The sequence below is a fragment of the Patiria miniata genome, unplaced genomic scaffold (assembly GCF_015706575.1).
Source record: "Patiria miniata isolate m_02_andy unplaced genomic scaffold, ASM1570657v1 HiC_scaffold_8, whole genome shotgun sequence".
NCBI classification, from domain to species: domain Eukaryota; kingdom Metazoa; phylum Echinodermata; class Asteroidea; order Valvatida; family Asterinidae; genus Patiria; species Patiria miniata.
In genome coordinates, this window is record NW_024037075.1 from 3528969 (window position 1) to 3546081 (window position 17113).

General features: G+C 38.7%; 2 protein-coding genes across 2 annotated transcripts in view; one reads left to right on the forward strand and one right to left on the reverse strand.

The window, feature by feature from the left end:
- The window catches only part of LOC119719438 (mucin-2-like), a 40757-nt gene extending 28717 nt beyond the window's left edge, over nucleotides 1-12040 (forward strand). Inside the window, exons 42-61 of the mRNA XM_038188894.1 lie at nucleotides 17-164; nucleotides 810-863; nucleotides 1756-1890; nucleotides 2279-2476; nucleotides 2811-2972; nucleotides 3710-3907; nucleotides 4325-4489; nucleotides 4821-4997; nucleotides 5590-5751; nucleotides 6059-6250; nucleotides 6744-6905; nucleotides 7570-7758; nucleotides 8093-8254; nucleotides 8481-8669; nucleotides 9175-9234; nucleotides 9386-9514; nucleotides 9787-9824; nucleotides 10401-10502; nucleotides 10844-10889; nucleotides 11574-12040. Coding sequence (XP_038044822.1) covers nucleotides 17-164; nucleotides 810-863; nucleotides 1756-1890; nucleotides 2279-2476; nucleotides 2811-2972; nucleotides 3710-3907; nucleotides 4325-4489; nucleotides 4821-4997; nucleotides 5590-5751; nucleotides 6059-6250; nucleotides 6744-6905; nucleotides 7570-7758; nucleotides 8093-8254; nucleotides 8481-8669; nucleotides 9175-9234; nucleotides 9386-9514; nucleotides 9787-9824; nucleotides 10401-10502; nucleotides 10844-10889; nucleotides 11574-11899 — 2994 coding nt within the window. The 3' untranslated portion in view covers nucleotides 11900-12040. The remainder of the gene's footprint in view (nucleotides 1-16; nucleotides 165-809; nucleotides 864-1755; nucleotides 1891-2278; nucleotides 2477-2810; nucleotides 2973-3709; nucleotides 3908-4324; nucleotides 4490-4820; nucleotides 4998-5589; nucleotides 5752-6058; nucleotides 6251-6743; nucleotides 6906-7569; nucleotides 7759-8092; nucleotides 8255-8480; nucleotides 8670-9174; nucleotides 9235-9385; nucleotides 9515-9786; nucleotides 9825-10400; nucleotides 10503-10843; nucleotides 10890-11573) is intronic.
- Nucleotides 12041-15367: 3327 nt separating this feature from the next.
- Nucleotides 15368-16843, reverse strand: LOC119719666 (carbohydrate sulfotransferase 14-like). Its single transcript, XM_038189164.1, has 2 exons — nucleotides 16835-16843; nucleotides 15368-16234 (listed from the first exon to the last, which is right to left on the reverse strand). Exons 1-2 carry the CDS (start codon nucleotides 16841-16843, stop codon nucleotides 15368-15370), a joined length of 876 nt encoding a protein of 291 aa, XP_038045092.1.
- Between the last annotated feature and the right edge of the window lie 270 nt (nucleotides 16844-17113).

Below are 17113 nucleotides of genomic sequence, written 5' to 3' on the forward strand. Positions count from 1 at the left end.
TCTTCTTTCTCGATAGGATCTGCATATAGATCTTCTAAAGGACACTTACGTCAATATCATATTCGACGAACCATTGCGTTTCGTCACAGACTTGCAATTCAAGCTGAAGAAATACCCAACGACGGCAACAGCGATCCAAATGGACTACTTAGGCTGTGTTGAACGTACGTGCGCTCCTTTAAGACGTTCTGATCTAACATCATCAGTTTATTATATTCAGATTATGGAGAGATAATAGTCGACTGTTAATATATTATTTTTTAGCTGATTATACTTAAGATTGCTGAAACAAACATCTGATATGTAACACTTAAAATTCCGTGTACTAAATGAGAATCCTGTTGATAATGGAAGGTAAGGTACAAAATGAAATTATTCGGATTAGGATTTGGTAATTGTTTGCTATTTGAATTTGCAAATACATTATTCTCTGCCAATGCAGTCGCATCGGCTCATAGTTGTTTTGGTATAAAGATGCAAGATCAAACCAAGACAAGGGAAGCCTAAAAAGCTGGTCCCAGTGTGCACAGATTTCGGATATGATTCAGAATGGCTATCGACGGGAAGTCTTTACATGCATCTGGTTTACAAAGTAGTTTTGCTGGGTAATCCTATACAATAGCACTGCCCAGCACTCATGTACCTTAAGTCACCTAAAGTCACAAGTGACAGTGTTTCAGTCAGTTAGTCAGTCATAGGTATACACTTGGCTGGTCCCCTGGGATAAGTAGAATATTCTGGGAATGACAGCTATGATTTTAAGTGTATTATTTACGAAAAGTGGTAATCACTCTGTTTTGTTGTCGCAGCGGTGAGGCCACCTGAACCAACAACGGCAGTAAGCGTACCAACTGCTTCAACAGGTTGGTGTCAGTTGTAGGCTTACCTCTTGTTTTGTTCTTTGTAATCATGCCCGGAAGTAGCTTTAGAACATTCCTTTCAGACAGTGAATCAAGTGCAACCGGTTGAAGAGAAAGAGCATCTTAGCTTTGTGATCTATAGTCTGTTTACTCTTTGGCGAGTTTTAATTAAGTAGCATTGTTGTTAAAAAAATTCACAGAGGGTAATAAAAGGAGAGTGGGAAGTGTACCCGTACAGTGTGTATTTTATAGTTTTATTGCATTAACTTGTAACACCTTCGGTGCTGGAGAAAATGCTAATTGTTTTCTCCATTGCTAGAGCATTTGCTGGCGGCTACAATATAAGCCGTTTCACATTCTACTCCTCTGCACCTGTGTTAATGTTTGAAATGAACTTAGCAAAACTGCGTTACAACGTCTGTGGCATCTTCGAACAACGACGGTGTGCCAGAGTTATGGCATCAATTGAAATACTACTTTTACATAAATCACATTATGACTCTGGTACAAATATAATGCATGCTTTCCGGCCTTACCAGAAACTGCCTGTTGTTATTTTGGGAAATAGCCATGGCTGCGCAATGAGGTTCCACATTAACATGTCAGCTTCCCCCCCCCCCCAAAAAAAAGATTAAATGAGATATTTCAAATTAACAAAGAGGAATGTCTGTCTCTGTGACATGAAATCCTTGATAATGTTAACCAAATTCTGTAGTCTTTAAATATTGAGAAAATATATATTTCTTGTGCCTACTGAACCTTTACTCCAGTGATATTTTAAGGGCTGCAAGATATATAATATCAGAAGCAATTCACATTAAAAAGATGACTCAACGCGTGTTTACTACACATGTACATGTAGTCAATGTCTTGGGTAAATATTATTACGTTTCAGAAGCGCCAACGACATCAGTCACCACAGAGGTTATCACAACAGAGGAGACTACTACAGAGATAGTCACAACCACAGCTGCTACAACTACTCCCGAAGCTACGATCACGGAAAAGACAACAGTTGCAACTACAACCGGTGAGTAGTCAAATGTTGCAAGTTAAGGTAATTGTAAAATAAAATGTTTTTTTCAGGCTTCAAGAATAAAAACAAACCAAAGGGATAACATGAAACGATTTGATATTGAGAAACAAATGACATGGTAACGTATAAAAAAATTCCTGTTTTTGAAAATGGCGGCCACTTTTGTCACAGGAAAAATCTGAGATTGCCCTATCGCCAAACATTCTTTAATAAAAAGCACATTCTCATAAATGCCAAATTGCATGCTTCTGTCATCAAAGGCACAGTTCTACCAAATATTTCAAACAGGCAATACTATTAAGCACTATACTTGGTACCGTCTTGCTTGATTTGGAGAGTCTGTATTTTTCGGCATCAAATATGTTTTAATCCTTCGGTGTAGCTTTAACCGAGGTTCCTACAACAGCTAGGACTGCCACCACAACGGTGACAACTCGGGAAACCACGGTAATTCCAACAACCACGGCTGCGCCAACCACAACGCTGGAAACTACAACTGTTGTTCTTACAACAACTCCTGAGGTCATTACCACGGAAGAGACAACCACCGTTGTAGCTACCACCGAGGCTACAACAACAGGTATGATCTGAACTGATTTATTAATTTCCAAAATAACAACATTATTTAACAAACAAATGTAGAAAACATAAAATAATGAGATGAAGAGTGGGGAGGCCTTTCTTTTAATAATAACGTTAAAAAAAAAATTAACTATTGCAAATTACTTGAACGTATACATGAAATGAAGCAACCATTTTTTAAAGTTGAACAAGGAAATTGAATGGAACGGGGTTTGAGCCTGCGACCTCCGGATTGCCGTTCCTTTGCTCTACGAATTGAGCTTTCTGACCCAACGGTTTGGCGGTTCCCCATAATTTGGGATGATTGTTTTGCTTTGTAAAATGACTTGCAGAAGCCCCAACGACTACTGAGAGCACAACGGTTCGAGTGACCACAACACCGGCACAACCTACCACTGAGCAACAAACAACCACTGAAGGAGTCACCACAACGGTCGTGTCTACTACTGCTGAGGCAACTACAAGACAAACCACGGAAGTCCAAACGACTGCAGGTAGATTCGTTGAAACTTTTCATCATTTTTGTGCTTTTTTGGTTTTTATGCCAATGCGAATCTGCATACTCATGATCAAAAGTGTGATGTCATTTCAGGCAGAAACTTCCATGTTACAGCTATTTCAGCACAAAATATTGCCAGAATAATAGATATTTTGCTGTCGTAAATGTTCTTTTCTTTGGTGATTCGTTGTTGTTGAAGTACATGACTGTAGGCCTATGAGCAAACTTTTTTTCAGAAAATGTTTTCAATGAGCAAATTTTGGGTTCACAATTTTAACAGCAAACCCCTCAACTGAACAGTGTAATCCTGAGATAACATCACAGCACAATGCCCTCATTTGTCCGATCAAGCATGGAATTTTTCAAATGTTTAAAGAAATGCACTTTTTATTACGATTAACCAAAAAGGGATTTCAAGCTGTTTTCATATATTTCAGAAGAGGAGAAAGTTGCACAAAATATGTTCCCAAGTAAAATTCATGTTACGGGCCTTTAAGTCGTTTTAAGCGTCTATACTTGAGTGGGTGAACTACGTAAGTTTTAAATACACTGAACACTTACACATAATTTTTAACACCGATCATGTTTCAAAGGAATATTATTAATTCCTACTATAATGTTCAGATGAGTAAATGCATCTGGATACTTCATATCCAGTTTTGCTTTGTGCTTCGCCATAACACAAGTAGAGTATGCCGAAATAATGTTTTTATTTATCCACCTGTAACGCAGTGGCTTCACCAACTGCGACTCCAGAGACAACAACGACTGTTGTGACCACGGTCTCCACCACAGTGGCACCAACACAAACCGGAGCACCAACGACCAAGGAAGAGGTGACTACCACTGCTGTGTATACAACCACTCCAATAGCAAAGACAACTGAGGAAACTAGTACTCTTCGAACCACAACAGGGCCGACCACAACAGGTAAACGTGTTTACTGTCAGGACTGTTTGGGTAACTTAATGAAGAAATCTAAATAACTTTATTAACTGCAATGACCGTTGTTTGCATTAATAATTAAGCTTTCAAAGAGATTTTCGATTTCATAGGAAGTATAAAAAAGGGAGCATGGTCCTCTGATTACAACTGAACACGAAGTTCTTTTTATATTTGTTTACAGCAGTTGGTATGAAAAAAAGTTATGTATTTGATCAATAAAGGCCTAATGAGCTGCTCATATAAAATCATAAAATTCACTTTGCAGAAATCTAAAATTTAAGTAACAAAATATTGTAACACTCTATCTTGAAGTACATTGCAAACAGAAGATTGTCGTCTTGCCTTTTGGGGCTGTTTTTAAAATACCAAATCTTACTGTAATTTCATGATATGTATAAACAGAAGCCCCAACAACCACTGAAGCAAGAACTACTCATATCACAACAACCGTGGCACCAACCCAACCAACAGCCCAACCCACAACCACTGAGGAAATTACAACATCAATTGTGACTACTACACCGGAGGCAACCACAACAGAGAAAACAACAGTCCGTGCAACTACCGGTTCGTCTCTGTTGATGTACTTCCAATAAGTTGTCCTGCACTAAACTATAAGCACATGTTTCGAAACCTTGGTTTCGTCTCTGACTTTAGGTTCATGTCTTGTTTAAGAATCATTAAGGCGTTGAAAAAGTCCAATGAAATTTACGTATTTACTGAAAAGGGTTTGATGTGCCTGAAACGGGCCAAGGATTTTAGCCGGAGTCCCTTAAGAAAGGAGCCTCAATTCTATTCATACTGAGATCTGAAACATGCCGAGATTTTGTCAATCGATTTTAGTGGCAGTGTGGTGTTTAAACATTGCAGTAAGGCTGCTTTTGCTTTACCTCGACAGAAGCCACAGCAACAACTGTGGTCACCACCAAAGCCACGACTACAGCCCCACAAACTACCACAGCACCACGAACAACTGAGGAGGTCACTACTACTGCCGTGTACACCACCACGCCAGAGGCAACAACTACCAAAGAGACAACCACTGCACTGATAACAACGGGAGGAACAACAACAGGTGGTTTATTTTACTACAATACTTTATTCTGCAATTGAGAGTTAGTTCTGCCCTGTGTCACAACGCATGTCTGATTTGAATTTCATACAAATGGAAATGGGAAGAAACCTAAGTTACGGTACTGCTTTGTACATTACTTTGAAATGCCCATTGGTATAAGCATCGGAATATCATACTGGCTCCATTGAACATGTTGAGGCGATTGTTATTTTCAGGGACCAATTTGTCATCCGCCGAATAACCTTTTTGATATAGATCTGACATTGAGTGATTAATGATTCTGTTATAATTTTTGCAAATTGAGCATAAATCAACCAATCTGTCTGTAAAACTCGTCAACATAAAATAACACGTTATAAATATCAATAAAGTGTCATTATCGATTACCAAATAATAATATATCAATAATACGATATCAAATAATGATAAAAACATAATAATAATAATGTGTATTTAAAAAGCGCATTTATCCACCAGTGATTGTGCTCAAGGCGTAACACCATTATTACCTGCTCATTGGGCTACAAGGTAAATATCTTCTGAATGCATTTTCCAATACGAGTCTGAAGTGATCTCTCTGTGAACTTCATAGAAGCGCCAACTACAACGGAAGCCACAACCACTCGTGTAATCACAACAGAGGCCGCAACAACCTCAGCTACTCCACCAACAACCGAGGAAGTCACGACAAAAGTCGTGACTACTACACCCGAGGCAACCACTACAGAGACAACCACGGTGAAGTCCACAACAGGTAAATGATGAAACGGACAACTCTTAAGATACAATGAAAATTAAACAACATGTTATCACCATGAGTACATCATTAAGTTGGGCAAAGACGCGTCTATCCGTCACCATACGTTGAGATTCGAAAAACTCAACCACAATGTGAAACTGTCTAGATTTAAAGGCACGTAGGGGAATTGGTGATTACCAGCCACGTACCTCCCGATTTTGTGACAAAAATTAAGCTAAAAGTAAAGAAGGGTTTCTAAATGTACTCTGAGAAATTATTCTCTCTAAGATCATGTCATCGAACAAAAATCATTGCTATACAGTTGCTCCAACAACCGAGGAAAGTACGACATCCGTTGTCACAACTGTAGAGACAACAATAGCACCTACAACTGCCACATCACCTACAACCACCGAGGTTGTAACTACTACTGTTGTGCAGACAACCACTCCAAAGGCAACCACCACAGAGGAGACAACTACAGTAAGGGCCACGACAGAGGGTACGACGACCCGTAAGTGTTTTTCTTCACTTTTATTTTTTGTTTGATGTACACGTGCATGTTGAGTTTGAAATATGTCAATCACATGTCAATCACACGGCAATCATATTTCAAAACCCACGTTCGGTCTCAAGTAACTGTAGATGCATGAACGATGACAAATGAATGTCATTTACACAGTCGATTTGAATGGGTCGATCAACTTCTAACTTAAGACCGGACGACGAGAGATTGACTTGGGATTGACATGGAATTACCTAAATCAGATTTGAATAGTTATAATTATGGTGAAGATTGCTTAGGCCCTATTCAATAATTGCGATGTGACTCTCTGAAAAGGGATGTCGTTCAAAAGTGAATAACTTTTGTATTGCAAGAAAAATGCAATTTGAAAGCAATTTTGTTTTAGGGGTGAAATCCGAAAGCAGCATGGAGAACTTGGCAACTTTAAGTGTTGTTACTGTTGTAATGTTTATCACTGAGTTGGTTCCATTTCTACCATCAGAAGCTCCATCAACAACTGAAGCAACAACTCTCCGCGTTACGACCACTGAGGCCCCTACAACCACTGCGCAACCTACTACCACTGAGGAAGTCACCACAACCGTTGAAACTGCCACACCAAGAGAAACAACAATAGAGACAACAACATCCGAAACCACCAAAGGTAAAGAAGTAATGTCTCTCGAGTTGTACAATGCCATGGTCCAGTGGTTGCGGTGTTTTGACTTAAGTACGATGGTGCGTGGGTTCGAACCCCGCCAGGGACATGGCGTTTGTAGCGTTGCGCAAGACACTTAACTACAATTGCCTCTCTCCACCCAGGAGTATAAATGGGTACTTATTTGAGGGTACACGACCGAATGTGCGCTGATATTGGCTGCCACGTCATCTCGTGGCCTGATGAATTCTTGTAAAGTGCTTTCAGATTGTTGATGTAAAATGATTGATTTACATTGTTGATGTAAAACGATGTAAAACGCTAAATAAACATTATATTTTTTTTAATTTGTTTATTTATATATTTTAGCTGTATTCTACACAATGGTATAAAACAAAACTCAATATGACATGATTAACGATTATAAGTTTGAAGGGTTTTCATTTACATGTAAAGTAATATTGAAATGTTTCCATTTATTTTTATCATTTCCACAAGGCATGTATATTTCCGGGTAAAAAGCTGAAGCAAATAAACCTTGAACCCCCCCCCAAAAAAAAAAACACGCTGCTTAAAAAAGCGTAAAAGAAAAGCTTTTCTTTCTCGTCGTATGTTCCTCAAGCAAAGTTTTACTCCTTTTAAAAGCCATGATTTTTTACTCGCTTCATAGTGCCCACAACAACGGAAGAAAGAACTACCGTTAGAACAACCCAACAAACCACCACTGTCCCAAAGACCACTTCAGCTCCGCCAACAACTTCGCGAGTCACAACCGTGACAATTACTACGGCTACGCCTCTAGTCACAACGGAGGAAGTAACCTCCACAGTGTCTGCAACAACTGGGTCAACTGCTGCTGGTATGTTTGCCTAAGGGAATAAATGTGTGCTTGGCCGGTTTTAAACACTGTTTAAGACCGGTTTGGAGCCTAGATGCTGATAATGAGCCCAAGTCCAAAAGAACTTGTTTATCAAAAGTTCAAGACCGGCCACGTGACGGGCTCTCGACCAGTATGAATGGGTAAACTGTCTTATGATTAACAAATATTGACAACTGATATCTCATTAACATAGTTACAGTTTCTCCTGAAACTGTAGTATTTCGCGAGTGCAACGTGTTTCATCAGTTTTGTTTATTACGGGTCTTTAAAACCGACTACTTAGTTATGTAATCTTTGACTGAAATATTTACAGTGGCCCCAACTTCAAGTGAGGCAACCACAATTCGCGTGACAACCACAGAGGCTGCAACAACTACTGCCCCTCAGACTACCACCGAGGAAGTCACCACAACTGTTGTGTCGACCACCAAAGAAGCAACGACAACACAGACAACCACTGTTCAGACAACCACTGGTATGTTAAACTCCTATATGAAATAAGAATCTCAAACGTATAGACTGAGAACTTGCCACTGATGTATCACAAACGCGGACGTGGATTGAATTTGTCCATACAGCTAAATCTCAAGTAAGTTGTTTTTGGTTGCATCAAGAAAAGTGACAAATATCAGGTCATCTAGCAATCAGCTCTTCCATTTGTGTATCTGCTAAAAAAATTAATTCATTCAATATTTGTTTAGTTTCTCCTACAACTGAGGAAACAACCACATCTGTCCATACAACGCAAGAAACCACGACAGTTCCAACAACAACAGAAGCACCGACAACAACCAAAGAAGTAACTACCATCATAATTACTACAACTCCCGAGCTGACAACCACACAGGAGACAACAATTGCAACCACAACCGAAGCGCCTACTACCACAGGTGATTATGCTCATCAATTCATCAAACTGTTTTCAATAAAATAAAAAAAATCAATTAAAGGCAGTAAAACATGAATTTACAAGTCAAATTCTCGTGCATTTTGTTCCAAATTCTTATATTCCCCTAACTTTATCAGATCATGTTTGGTGATGATAAGGTTAAATTTTGTTGATGTATCAAAACATTTTCGTATGAATTGTCTGCGAATCAAATTAGGCCTTTACGCTCGTGAAAGACACAACTTGCCAAATATTTGTTATTTCTTCTTAACTTTTCACTGAGTGTGTCCTGCTTGAACCTATGTTCACTATAAATAATGTGTAAATGTTATCGATAATCATTTGTGATCTTTTACACTACTTTTTGCTTTAGAAAAATTTCCAATTTTACCAAACCAGAGTATTAAATTAAACTCCATTGCAATTCAAATCATGCAATTTGAAAGAAAGAAACGAAGCACGTAAAACTTGTTACTAACTTGTGGCATTTTATTATATAATTGAAGGGTTGGTTACAACGCCTGGGTCGACAACAGTAAGGCAAACTACTTCTGTGACAACGGAGGGTAAGTTACAAGATTTACTCCAGATATTGCGTCCTTAATTGGCCCTTTTGGTTAGTACTGGTTATTTTAACATTTACGGAATGAAATATCCGAAAGCCCTGGCCGTTCGAGGGTTACATCTTTCGTTAAGAAGTAAAATCTTCTTCTCTAGCACCGACGACACGAAGGCAGACTACGACTGAGGAGGTGACAACTGGTCCCATCACCACAGTGACTGTAAGGGAGACTACGACAGAAGGCGAGACAACAACCCACGTCACATCAGTCCAAACCACTACTGGTAAATAGAACCCTAAAATATCACTTATTTGGGATAAATCATGGCGAAAATCTGAGCAAGTTATAATTTATGTTTGCTTGGTTTTTATTTGCATTTTACGTTACCTGTCTTTTTTTTGGGGGGGGGGGGTTCCTGTACTATTTTTTACGTGCAAATTCCAATTAATTAAGGGTTGGTTATATTTCTTCGAGTGTGAGAAGTTATTTTCAAACAATTGAAATGTGTGCGCCTACAGAATGTACGTTTTCTCTTTCACTTTACTGTACACACAGGAGTACACGTTTGCATTCAAGACGGGGTAGAATATCAAGTAAGTACTGCAGAAGAATAGCATAGTAATACATCAATTAGGAATAGCATACTTTTTAGCAAGTCTGTATAGAATACCTTAATCTAAGTACGATCTAACTGACTTAAACGGGATGAGCTAAATACATTTGAAGTAAAAGCTGCATTTTTAGCTACACTATAGGAAGGAGATAAGGTCAATCTGTTTACTAAGGTAAATCGATTATTAAAAGGATTTTTTTTTGGACAGTATTATTAGTATTAGTCATTATTTCAAAACTTCAAGTTGATGTTTTGGTACTTACAGGCTTGCCCGATGCTTTAACATATCACAGACATTCAAATATCTAACCACGTTTTAGACTAAAACAAATAAAGAAAAGTGGATTCGATTAAAACGCAGTTGTTACGGTTTACATGAAGATAACTGCTCTCCAATGGAACACTTAAAAATTATCGATTGTTTTTCCCTCTTAAGAAGCCCCACTAGATCTTGAACAACTAGGGTTGTACCACAATTACAGCACGCACATTTTACAACGGAAGCCTACCTAAACAGTACCCTGTTTTTTTTTTTTTTTTTTTCATCATTTTATAGGAAGGTAATGTCATGCCGTCACCAGACAAGTGTAAAGTGCGATTCTGTACAGCGAATGGCGTTGAGGACATTGAAATAGTCTGCAACAGAACGTGCTATAACGTAAGTATGGTAATTTCCTTGTTTCGTTTACAAGTTCTTCATCTAGTGTAATTTGCAGTCCAAATGCCGGTTCATACTCAACGGGAATGCTCTCCAATACTTTGAACACAAGCAAAAAAAAAAATTATTTCAGGACAAACTTGAGTGACACTTGATTTATTTGTTCGAATGAATTTCACTTTAAAAGTCTGGTTCCCGGCTTCAAACCCATGCAGTGAATTTTCTTTCATATAGGGTGAATTTTCACTCTTGGGAAATGAGAACAATTGAAAGCAATTCAAATTGGTACGGCATTGCTGGATTCTTAATTTCTTCGATTTCCTTATTACTCTTCACAATAGGGATACCTAGTAGAAACAGACGAGGCCCACTGCTGCCCAATTTGTGGTAAGTGCTGCACATTATTCTCACATCTAAAGTTTCCAATGGATAGTTATTTTTTTAAGGGTTACTATAAGAGCATGCATATGTTTTGACCGAAACGAAAGTTAAGAAACGCTCCACGATTTGTGGTATTTCCCCTAAAGGTCAGCGATTTCAACATCAAAGACCTGGGTCAGACGTGACTCGGAACCGGGTCAGACCTGACACTTTTCAAGGGCAAAAAAGATAACTTTCTTATTATATTAATTGACATCTTTGGTCCATGTGATCCAAAAGATGATCCAGAGAAGTACCATTTTGACCAGGAAAAGTATCAGGTCGAATCTGACCCGGGTTTGGGGTCAAACTGACCCGGGGCTTTTTTGTAATGGCATCGTCCATACCTGCACAAATTATACGTCTCGACCTAAAAAAAAAATCAGGGTCGGGAAAAAAGATACTTTTCTGATTTTATGTGACACTTTATCCAAGGTTTCTGGTCATTATGACCCAAAAAAATGATCCAGAGAAGTACCATTTTGACCGGGATATGTATCAGGTTGACTCCGACCCGGGTTTGGGTGTAATCTAACCCTGGATTTATTTTGTAATGGCATCGCCCGTACCTGCACAAATTCAACTTCTAAAGTTTTCCACTGCATTCCAGGTGATGTAAAAAAATCGGTTGTTTTACCTTTCATTTTACAGTGCCGATTGAAGAGGATTGCTTCTTCCAGAAATATCTGAGTCTGGTGGTGGCAGACAACTGCGTCTCCGAGAACGAAATCCTGTACACGGATTGCGAGGGGAAGTGCGCCTCAAACAGCCGCGTGACCACGCTGCCCACGTCTCACATCCAGTTCGTCTGCGGCTGTTGCAAGCCGGACAAACTGTCCATCAACCACGTCAAGATGTTGTGCAATAACGGAACGACCCACTTTTACTCTTACTACGAAATTGAATCGTGCGCCTGCAAGTCTTGCGAGTACTACCCTCTGGATTACGCCGAGGCTAAACTCATCCCGTTGGTTTAAAGGCACATGGGAGCATTTATAATTACAGGGAAACAGACACATCTATTTAGTGAGAAAAATACCTTGCTCAGAGTGAACATAGGGATATGTGAAATTATTCCACTTTAAATTTTATCATCCAAAAGAAACAAGGTGGTTTAAAAAAGGCAACTAAATCTATTGAACCCCAAACAGTGTGCATGTTTTTCCGTTTCAAATGTAATTATAAAAGTCACTGGGCTAGGAATGTTCACAGGTGTGTCGTTATGCACCCTACTTAGAGTTGGAGCAATTTTTTTTTTTCGGTTCAAAATGACACTTTTTTGTCAACATGACACTTCCGGGTCAAAATGGCGACTTTCGGGTCAGAGAAGTGTCATTTTGACCAGGAAAAGTGTCAATCGCCATAGAACCCGGACTCCAGGTCAAATCTGACCTGGGACTTTTTACAGTGTTATGAAGCATAAAGAAGAGCTGAGTATGGCTCTCTTGGAAAACAAAGAACAGTGGAAAATATTTCTTTACACTTGTTGCATATGGTCACGTGAACTTGATGTGTTTCCAGAAAACGATGGACACTGAAATGAAACCGACGATGGATTTGGAAATTTAATTTGCGTTAGTTTTGCTTGAACATGCTTTGTTTAGTTAGATAAAGAAGAAAAGAGACATACTAAAATTTTCAAATTAGTTTGATTTTGAGGTTTCAAAACATTTATATGCTTAATATTTTAGAGAGACTAAAAGCATTGTGTTTAGGAAGTCATTGCAAGATGTTAATTCTTGTTTTTGTTACTTTCATCTGAGAATAATTTTACTGCTTTGAACAAAATTGTTAGATTGAAGCATACATTTAATTACCAAACGCAATATGGGTTTTTGTTGTTTTTGTTTTTAGCCTTCACCGATGTAATTTAATAAGCACTGAATAGTCGTTGCTGTCCGAAAGCTTTTAGAGATAAATTCATCAACTTGCTCAGGTTGGACTCGAGCCCAAAACCTCCTGCTTGCTAGTGCGAGTACCCGATTGTGTTTTCCCCTCCTAGAACCCACCACGTATAATGCTTAAGTATGTTTGAAGTAACCTAGCCAACATATATACACATGTATTTATTTAAGTATGGATATAACTATTACAGAATGGAAATTATAATAAGTTGTGTTGTGATCAAGCCTGCACCAGAGGATAAATACCCATTCAAAGTATTGGTTTACATGCTAAAAAGTATTAAACACTCCAACGACATTTATTACGTAGACATGTACATGTATATTGTTAAAGATGTACATGAACCATATCATTATAGACCAACTGTTCGGCGGAAGCAATATTTCACCCGTTTATGACCAGGCTTGACGGGAAACCTCTCCAACATTGTGAGTTTCCAACAATTGGCACCTAAAGCCAACAGATCCGTTAATTTGTCCTCATTTTACAATAAGGTCAGAGAGGGCCTTATTGTCATTGTCGTTTCATGAGTTGCAGACACATTGCTAGGCCGAGGTACACCCATTCAGGCAAAAAACTTGTTTGACATATGGTTAATGTGGCTAAATACAAGTACACAAACCAAATAGCGCCCTCCAATTTTGTCCGCCACATCGCTGAAAGGCGAAATGGAGGGTTTGCAAGCCGACAACTCAAGTACACATGTACATCACAAGATAGCATGCATGGTTAAGCTTCGTTTTCACATCCATGGTGGTCAAGTTCTAAGTTAAATACCAGTATCATAAAAAGGAAAATCATTTAAAAGTGTTTGGGAACCTCGTGTTAAGATAGATCTATCCTTAAGTATTCCCCTAAGCGAAGTTATACATACGTGTCACTAAAGCTGTGAAAAATTGCTAATGATGTAAAAACAATCGGCGTGGATGAATAAAAGCTATAAATGATGCATTTAGTTAGGCAAATACGCCATTAAAGCATAGCAGCAAGCTTGAGAGTTTGTGTATTTGTTTCCTCATTCTGTCCTTTCTATTTTCCTAAGTTGTACCGTTTATCCTATGGCAATTTTTTTCTGTTAAGCCCCATCTCACGTCAGGTGCCTAAAATGCTGACACGAAAACTGAACCGAAGCTTCAAAGAAATATAAACAGATTAAAATCAGATGTTCCCAACACACACACAAATGTAATCCAAATTAAATATTGATTTTTATTCTTCACTGACATGCCCTATAAGCATTTAATTAAAGTCAATTAATTTAATGGAATATTTCAATGGACGCTCTACTGTAACATCTGTTTCTCTAAACAGATTATGTCCCAGAAGTAATTTACATAAAACGACCAAAGGTAGTTTTTATTATCTCCGACATACTATTATCCTTGCTTTTAATAAAGATATAACTCTCGACTACGCATCGGGTGCTATGCGCCCATCGGGTGTTTAAAAAGTCATATCCCACATCACCGCATTCGACAGTTGTTAAATATATTGCGACAATGACTTGTTGGTTAAACAGGAACAAAATTTCCCTTAATTAGATATAATTCCAAATCACCAGGAAAAAGATTCACACATCAATCGAAGGCATTTTGAGATGATTTTATAACTACGAATGTACAGGGTGAGTGAAAAAAACAAAAGCAATAAAACATGCTGGGACCATTGTTTTAGTGAAGTTCTGCATGTAGCACGTTCAGAATCTAGGATATCAAAGCCCAATTCATAAGCTTTTTTGCTACTACAAGAATTATTTAAATCACTCATGTAATTTTTAAGTAACGGAATTTTAAACACAACCGACGTTTTAAATTTATGTCCTGGGATCACAATAAGGTAAGTGTTCTTTCAGCAAAACGAAAACAAATCACATAGGGATGTGTGTGAATCGTTTTCGTTTGCAGAAAGAACGCACACCTTTTTTTTGTGATCCGTGGACAGAACTTCAAAACAGTGGTTGTGTTTACAATTCCGCGATTTAAACAATACATAAGTGATTTGAATGATTACGAATTGGACTTTCACTTCCTAGATTTTGAAAGTGCTACATACAGAACTTCACTAAAACAATAGTCCCGACATTTGGGTTTCGCTTTTTTTTTTCACCCTGTACATGCCGGTATACAATACCTTTTTTACATTTGCGAAGCATAATGTGAATGGATGTCTAACAATAAGCCATGATTCTCATCATATTACTAAGGTTACATAACTTTAAAGAAAAAAACTAACCCTATGTTTAAAACGGCTTACTCAGTGATGAAAAAAATCCCGAGTTTTTTCTCCTACACTGCGAAAACAGTGGTGTCAACCTTAAAACCATCGGTATGTATATAGGGCAATCTGGTGTAAACATTTACTCAGTCTAAAGGTGTCCGATACTAGATGCTGTTAAATTAATGCCACAGCTTTTGAAGTGCAGGTTCTGTTGTCAATACTGTTTAGGGCTATTTTCTTTTAGCTATAATCTATTTGGGAAACCGTTAGAGTTATATCAGATCAGTGCTTATACTTATTCCAAAGCAAATTTTTGTATTATTCTATTCATCATAACTACCAAATAGGCTTTTGGTCAACTGACTGGCAGTACCATCCACTGAGTACCCAAACAGTTTATAGTCAATCTCGTAGTATTTGCTCATTCTCTGTATGACACCGAGTGGCACCTCCTTGTAATAGTTAACAAGGTTCTTCACAGCATTGGAGTCGTGGTATTCAGGGAACTTGACAAACCGGTCCACGCCCAGCCACTTCAAAACGTACGGCCCTTCGACGGACAGGTTTTCAAAATGACCGATGAAATCGTACTTGATTTGGCACGGGTGAGTGATGACGTGTTGCGGAAGCCAATGGTCGTTGATTTGGCTCATTCTAATACCGCTGCCCAGATCGCAAACGTATGTCATAAACTCGCTCAGTGTGATGTTTAGGAACTGCCCCTCTTTGAAAGTTCGCACCTTCTTGTCTCGATACCGCCTGACAATGTCTCGCCCAAACCATCGTTCCCACTGGAGCTGCAAGTCGGGTTTGTTACGCGTGGCCAGAGCGCAGAACTTACTCATGTAGGCCGAGAGAATGCGACTCATTGGTTCCCGGACAAAGATAACTTTGCGGTAGTTGGCCAATCGGGCGTTCTGCTCTTCTGCGGAGTATCTACCCAGCGTGGCAAAGCCCGTGTTGTTGTGCGAGCGCAGTTTACTCAGTACCCCTTTCCAGGTTGAGCAGGACACTTTAGGGATGAAGTTGAAGAGGAGCTTATGCGCGTCGTTGACGAGCATGTGAGCAAAGTCCACGCGACCCGAGGTTGACATGTTAAAATACTTGCAACCTTCCTTCAGCAGAGTCAATCTTCTGTCCTGCTCCTTCGCCATGATATCATTCAGATCGCTGTGCTTAAACGTAGACACCTTCAGGGAAATAAAACACGCCAAAAACGCTGGACTTATTGGCCTAAACTTCAAGATAAAGTACACGAGTAAAGCTTTTAGACTGTATTTAAGTTACAACCGTAACGTAATAATAAAAACTCCATATTCAACAACGTCCCGTCATTATTATGGTCACGCATGTTGCATTGGATGTTTGAGGAAATACCTGATACCGGTAGGCCTTCATACTTTGAATATGCCATAGTTGGTTCATTTTATCAATATGCTATCATTTCACTTTACCAAGACATATTTACCTAGTCTAATTTGAACTCTCTAAGCCCAAGAATAGGCACAAATAGTAAAGTCTGTCTCTAAACGCACATCTCTGTGTGTTTGTCTGTCCGCATTTCGATTATTTCAAGAACCGGGCACTGTGTGAAGTTGACAATCAATCAAATTAGGTTTTGCCCTTCACCTTGCACCATCCCATTCAACAGTTTACAATTTACAAAATCGATTCAAGGAGCAAGATCGAAAATAGCCCTTCTCGTGAATAAGGCCTAAAGGCTGGCCTCGCCTGCACCGGCAAAACTAAACCTGGGTATAATACACTATAAACTATTCTCATGTACTTACGTTTCTCATAATTGCAACCTGTGAAGTGGTCATTTCGTTTCTTCCGTGTAAATCTAGAACGAAATAAAGTTGTTTTTGTTTATGAGTTGCTATTAGTTTATACATAAAATGTTCATAACTTTTAAGAGTGTTTCTCAATGTGAATTAATTGGTTTTTCAGAAGAACTTTTGTTCTGAGCAACTATTCAATATTACTGCGTTATTTTGCAATATATCGCGTTAGTTTGCAATATTATCTCTTTTTTATAACAGGTATTGGGTTTTTTTCCGGATACCTCG